The sequence below is a fragment of the Pteropus vampyrus genome, unplaced genomic scaffold, assembly GCF_000151845.1.
Source record: "Pteropus vampyrus isolate Shadow unplaced genomic scaffold, Pvam_2.0 Scaffold322, whole genome shotgun sequence".
NCBI classification, from domain to species: domain Eukaryota; kingdom Metazoa; phylum Chordata; class Mammalia; order Chiroptera; family Pteropodidae; genus Pteropus; species Pteropus vampyrus.
The window spans coordinates 894,247-901,343 of NW_011889103.1; the positions used below are offsets into that span (position 1 = coordinate 894,247).

A 7,097-nucleotide genomic window follows, 5' to 3' on the forward strand; every position below is an offset into this window, starting at 1 on the left:
GAGAAGGTGGAAAGCAAATCCTACCTACATTAGCAGGAAGTGGGATGCCTGGTGGTCCACTTGGGGATGGTTCTGATGCCGCCCTGGCTTCCTGGCTCCTCTCTGAAGAATGCTCTGCCCTTTCACAGGATGCTCACGAATTATTCCATGTCATTACCTCATCGTTGGAAGATGAGCGGGACCGCCAGCCCCGGGTGACACATTTGTTTGATGTGCATTCCCTGGAGGTAAACTATTAATATTTCGAATACATTCAGTGCATTTGTGCATATTTAATAGGTATAGGGACCACAAGTATAATATTTGTACAACTTTAAACTCACAAGTAAGATTCAGTAACAATCAGCAGTGGGGGCGGGGCTGAGGGAGGTTCTTAAACTGCATCCTTTGCTGACGGTGACTTGAAAGGCTCTTTCAAATGATTCACTGCAATTTGTGTTGGCTTGGAGAAGAAAGAATCTATTTTCTCCCATTTAATACAGGGGAACAAGGAGCCATGGAAATGCGAAATGAATCCTCATTTCCCTGGAACATTATAAAAGTTAACTAGTAAAGGGGGGTGGGAAATATTCTGGAAAGAAGAAATGTGTTTTGATTGCATTTGATGAAAAAATAGGCACGGTAACCAACCAGGGAAGATGGTTAAGATTACTTTTAGAAACCTCTGCTAACAGTGAATTTTTAGTGGTGCAATCAGAAATTTATAAGATTTAGGAGCGGGGCGAGGGTGTTGAGAGGCTTGTGGTAGATTTTCAGTCTGTTTCTTTTCTTTCCCCTACAGCAGCAGTCAGAAATAACTCCCAAACAAATAACCTGCCGCACAAGAGGTAGTCATTTTCCATTGACCGTAAATGGGTACTTTTTAGATGCAACAATAATATGCTTTCTTAAAAAAATTTTTTTTTCTGGTGACATCCAGTTCGAACTCTGTACTCGCAAAGGAACTGAGTTTTGGACGCAGCTTCTTTAAATTGTTCCCCTCGGTGAATATCTTGAATTGTTCCCTCACAGCCTTGCCCTGCTTGGTTTCCTCCAAACGGATGTATTTCTACTTCAAACAAGGGTTTTCTTTTTACCTTCGTGAAGTGATCTTGTGAGGAACTTAAGCTGAAACCGTCATGTCCTCAATGTTTCCAATTTGGCCAGCTTTTACTGCAAATGATCACAGTCCTCCTAAGAAGGAATGATTGTTTTCTTAAGATTTAAACTTAAAAAAAAAAAAAAAAGACATCAATTCCTTTGCGTATTAGTGATAATAAGGAGATTATCTTTTAAGCCCATACTGTGTGCCAGTCACCATAATATCTCATTTAAGCCTCACAACAGCTCTATGAAGTAGATGATACTAGGGATAATGGGACAGATATCCCCATTTCCATCAAACTAAAGTTAAGTGACTTCCCAAGTCACATAACTAATAAGAAGCAAGGCTGGAACAAAGCCCAGGGCTGCCTGACTCTAGGGCATGTGCTTCTAATTAGCATATCACACTGTTTATTACACTAACCCCCATCCAAAAAAAAAAAGTTTTCAGACCTTCCTTATTCTGATGATTTCAGAAGTTTATTCCACTTTATGGAATGTTCACTTATGGTATCCTTTTTTTGACATCTCAAACATTTTAAGCATATGTTTGTAAAAAGACATTACTAAACACGATTTAAAAAAAAAAATGTGGTTGGTCTACAGCCATACTACCCTGAACAAGCCCAATCCCGTCTAATCTCGGAAACTAAGCAGGGTCTGGCCTGGTTAGTACTTGAATGGGAGACCACCTAGGAAGACCAGGTGCTGTAGGCATAAAAAACAAAAAAAATAAGGGATTGTAAACTGACAAGATCTTTGCAATCTGCAAGATCAACCAAGGGTTGCCTCACCTCAAAAATAATAAATTAAAAACAAAATTTAAAAAAAATGTGGCTATACGCATTATATAGAAACCACATTTAACGACCTGTGTAAATTCTCCTGTGAAGGCTTATCTTTTTGATGGAAATTAATAAGAAAAGTTATTTCAATGTACTTTTCAGGAGCATTGGTATCTAAAGAGGGAGTTAACTACCACATACTAAAAAACAGAGTGAATCTTGAGGTTGGTGCCAAAGGGCTGGAGTTTGCATATCAAAAGATGCTTTGTCTTCCAGGGGCACCTCATCCTTCATCCAATCACTGGAAATCTCAGCATCCTTTTCATGGAAGACTTACTAGTAATATGGTCTGCAAACACTGTGAACACCAGGTAAATACAATACCAATATTTGTATTTTGATATGTTCTAGTGAGGTTTTCTTTTAAGATTCATGAAGGATCTAGAGAGTATGGACTGACATTGGTATATGGTATTTATGGTTGCCTGGGCTTGTACACTTAGTGGGCTGATTGCCCCCTTTGGTCAATGCTAACATGTCATCTGATCCTTAGATGGCATCTTCTGTGCCAAGAGCAGCAGACCCATTATGGATTGGCAGGAATTTGAGGCCTAAATTTGGGTCTATAGTGACAGTATACACAACAGATTCTAAGGCTATTGTTTTGTTTTTTTGCTTTTGAGGTTTTAAAATAATTTTTTATTTGGCATAGTTGCAACATAATGCAAAAATAGAGAATTACAACTCTGACCTCAATTGATTTTAGAATATTTTCATTACCCTCTCTACCAAATCTGTTTCCATAGGTAGCCTTAGACAACCACTAATTTACTTTTTGTCTATATAGATTTGCCTATTTGGGACATTTCCTATAAATGGAATCATATAATTTATGGTTCTTTGCGACTAGCTTCTTTCACTCAGTATAATGTTTTCAGGGTTCATCCATGTTTTAGCATGTATCAGGACTTCATTCCTGTTTAATGCCAAATAATATTCCATTGTATGGATAGATCCCAGTTTGTTTATCTGCTCATCAGCTGATGGCCATTTGGGTTGTTTCCACCTTTTGGCTATTATGTATAATGCTTCTGTGAATATTTATGTACAAGTTTTTGTGTGGGCGTATGTTTTCATTTCTCTTGGAATACCTAGGAATAGAATTGCTGGCTCATGGTAATTCTGTGTTTAACCTGTTAAGGAACTGCCAGACTGATTTCCAAAGTGGCTGCACCATTTTACATTCCCACCAGCAGAGAATGAGGTTTCCAACTTTTCTGTATCCTCACTAATACTTATTATTGACTTTTTAGTTTATAGCCATCCTAATGTGTGTGAAGTGGTATCTCATTGTGGTTTTAATTGTCATTACCCTTCTGACTAATGGTGTTGAATCTTTTTTTAAAAAATAAGGTCCATAGATTATAATTCATATGTCTTAAATATCTTTTATAAGTTGCCCATTCATCTCTCTTATTTTTTCCTTGCATTTTATTTGTATTTTAATGCTATTGTAAGTGGAATTTAAAAATATTTTTCTAGTATATAGAAATATAGTTGCTTGTATATTGACCTTGCATCTTGATATCTTATAAAAATTCATTTATTCTGGAAGTTTTGTTGTAGATTCCTTAGAATTTGCTATGTATGTAAATGTCTGTGAAAAGAAAAAATTTTACTTCTTCCTTTCCAATCGTTACGCCTTTTGTTTATTTTTCTTGCCTTATTATTTTGGCTAGGATCTCCAATACAAAGTTGTATGAATGGTAATGGGAGACAGCCTTGACTTGTTTCAAATCTTAAGAAGCAAGTATTTGGTGTTTAATAAATAAGTAGGATATTAGCTTCAGGTTTTATTATACCCCTTTTATTACACTGAGAAAGTTCTATTCCTGGTTTGCTGAGAGTTTTTTTTTTTTTTTTTTCATCATGAATAGTGATTGAATTTTGTCAGGCTATTTCGGCATATATTGAGATTTTCATATTTTTCTCTTATTCTGTAACTATGGTGAATTGCAGTGATTAATTTTTCTAATGTTAAACTAGCCTTCTGTTTCTGGGATAAACTCTACTTTATTGTGCTGTATTATTCTTTTTATATATTACTGGATTTGGCTTTTTAAATATTTTCCAAAAGATGTTAATGTCAGTGTTTATGAGGACTGTTGGTCTTACAGTTTTATTTGTCATGTCTTTGTTAGGTTTTGTTATAAGGATTGTATTAGTCTCATAAAATAAGCTGGGAGGAGTTTGGACTTTGGTTAATATTGGTATTGTCTCTTTCTTAAATATTTGTTAGAACTTGTTTCTTTTTCTTTCTTTAGTTCTGCTTTTGCTAAATTTCTTTTGAGACTTTGCTTTCAGGCAGATATGTATTAACTATAATGACTCTTATTGTCATGATAAATTGTCCTTTTATCTTTGGTAAGACTCCTTGTCTTGAATTCTATTTTGGGTGACTAGTTTCCATCTAACTTGTGTTCTATGATGTATCTCTTTCTGTTCTCTCATTTTCGACCTATCTTTAATTTTGTATTTATAGTGTGGCTTTCGTAGACAGCATATAATTGGGTCTTGCTTTTTTATCCAGCTTGATAATCTGCCTTATAATTGATGTGTTTAGTCCATTTACATTTAATTTAATGTATTTATATGGTTGGATTTAGGTCTTTTCTTTTACCATTTGTTTTCTATTTGTCTGTTTTTGTTGCTCTGTTCCTCCTTTCCTGCATTCTTTTGTATTAATTGAATATTTTTTAGTATTTGTGTTAATTTCTGTTGGCTTTTTAGCTGCACTTTTTTACGTTTTTTTGTGTATGATGACATCATGCAATTTTAACTTATGGTCCATTTAGAGTTAATATTATATTCCATGTAAAATATAGGAAACTTACAAAGTATAGGTCTATTACCCCATCTTTTGTGATATTTTTCTCATATATGTTATATCTACATTCATTACAAACTCCACAATGCTGTCATAATTTTTGCTTTAAAACAGTTAATGTGCGTTTAAAAGAAAGAATAAGAAAACAATTTTATATTTGCCATTTTCGGTGTTCTTCAGCTTTTGGTAGCTCTCTAGTCATTCAAATACTTTTATTTTGGTCCAGATTTTACCATTGTTATCTAGAGGAGAATTAGTTTAGCCAGGCTGCTCTGCCATCACCAACAGCAGGAACTCTTACCCTATTTTATCATCTGTTTTTTGTAATTAATAAAACATCCACATCTTTCCACATAATCATTCATTCTTCTACTGCACTATTTTTAATACAGTATTCCATTCTGTGGACATTCTGTAATTTATTCATTCCCTAGAAATTTTAAGTATTCACATTTTGCTGTTGTAAATAATGCTGGGTCAGGTACCTTTCCTCATAGTTTCTCCAAGCTGTCCTTTAGTGTCATTGTACTTCTTATGTTACAAGGTTGTTTTTCATGAAATTCGCTTCTAAGTAAGTACATAGTTTCATTATGGTAATGTTGGACATCTGAATACTAAACTGTTTAATGAGCATATATCTTTCCATCTATAAAGCTTTGAACTGAACTTAAGTTTTTTCAGGATTTTATGCAATATTTGTTTCAGAGTCCTGTTCGATTTGATACCTTTGATAGCCTTTCACTAAGTATTCCAGCTGCCACATGGGTATGTATTAATCTTTGGTTTATTTTGGGTCTGTTTCGGAGACATTTAAATTTGAAAGGGTCTTGAGGCATTTGTGTAGCTCAAGTACTATGCATTATTCTGATACATGGTTGGGTGAACCCATCTTAGTTTTAAAATGTACCATGGCTCGATTTGGGGGGAGAAGAAAGTGGACATTTTTTCTCTTCCTGCAGAAAGTTTTAGCTTTTTTGCATACACACATACATATTAATCTCAAATTCAAAGATATCTAAAATAGTGTGGAAGTCCATAATTGTCTGCAGTGTTATGTCCTCACACCCTTGAATGCATCATAGTAACAAGTCTAGGGTGCTTTGAGCTCTACATTTGTTTAGGAAGCATCCAGTTGTGTCTGTGAAGCTTTATTGCCTATATAAACAAAAAATAAAGCTCTGGGGTTCACATTGCCATCTGTTAATCATTTTAGTGTAGCTCTCCTTTTGAATAGTAATAATGACTATTTTTCTTCCTGTGCTGTAGGGTCATCCGTTGACCCTCGACCACTGCCTTCACCACTTCATCTCGTCAGAATCAGTGCGGGATGTTGTATGTGACAACTGTACAAAGGTGTGCCTTTAACCCCAAATGTCATCTCCCTCACTGGGCTTTGAGTTCAGATATAGTGCCTCTCACACCATTATTAGCCCTGAGCTCTTCTATTTACAGAGTATCTTTTCAGCCATAGCCATTCCTACCTAACTTGGTTAGGAAACTGGCAGCCCATGAACCAGATCTCTTACCCTGATGAAAGAGATTTTATCATAGAATGTTTCATCCACAGAATGTTTAAAGTAGAAATTTGAATCCATGGTTTGAGATGGGACAAGCCCTCTCCAATTTGCTATTGTCTCCTCCATTCCTGCCCGTCTCACACCCTGCCTTACCTGTGCTACTTGCCTAACTCCCTAAGCAATTGAATTTTACCCTTTAAATTAAGAGAGACTGTGCGGAACAGAAGTTTTGAAGACACAAAACAAAATAGATTACATGCCAATGTCAGAACCTCTTCATTTCTCTGTCTCCACTGTTACTTAAGGAATAAAACAGTGAAAACCCACAAACAATTGGGCAGCTGAGTTCATTTCAGCAGGTAAAAGTCAAGGACCAATTGAATACAGGTATAACACCCAATTTGACAGGCAGCTCTCTATAGATGTCCTATTTCAAAAATTTTTGCAGAGATGTTGTTTCTCTTATTTCAGATTGAAGCCAAAGGGACATCGGATGGGGAAAATGTGGAACACCAGAGGACCACTTTTGTTAAACAGTTAAAACTAGGGAAGGTGAGCCCAAACCTCGTTGGCTTTGCTTTCAGGGATTCCCCGTGGCCCACTCCTGATACTTGGCACTTTCCGGTTTCCTTCTCACCCACAGCTCCCTCAGTGCTTGTGCATCCACCTCCAGCGGCTCAGTTGGTCCAGCCATGGCACACCCCTGAAGCGGCACGAGCATGTGCAGTTTAATGAATTCCTGATGATGGACATCTATAAGTATCACCTCCTTGGACATAAACCTGGTCAACACAGCCCTAAACTGAACAAGAAGGCAGGGCCTGC

General features: G+C 36.3%; 1 protein-coding gene and 1 pseudogene across 1 annotated transcript in view; both read left to right on the forward strand.

Moving 5' to 3' along the window:
- USP30 (ubiquitin specific peptidase 30) overlaps positions 1-7,097 on the forward strand; it is a 30,258-nt gene that overhangs the window by 18,253 nt on the left and 4,908 nt on the right. Inside the window, exons 6-11 of the mRNA XM_023521897.1 lie at positions 782-827; positions 2,145-2,239; positions 5,461-5,520; positions 6,022-6,108; positions 6,744-6,824; positions 6,916-7,091. Coding sequence (XP_023377665.1) covers positions 782-827; positions 2,145-2,239; positions 5,461-5,520; positions 6,022-6,108; positions 6,744-6,824; positions 6,916-7,091 — 545 coding nt within the window. The remainder of the gene's footprint in view (positions 1-781; positions 828-2,144; positions 2,240-5,460; positions 5,521-6,021; positions 6,109-6,743; positions 6,825-6,915; positions 7,092-7,097) is intronic.
- On the forward strand, positions 1,682-1,800 carry LOC111730597 (annotated as a pseudogene).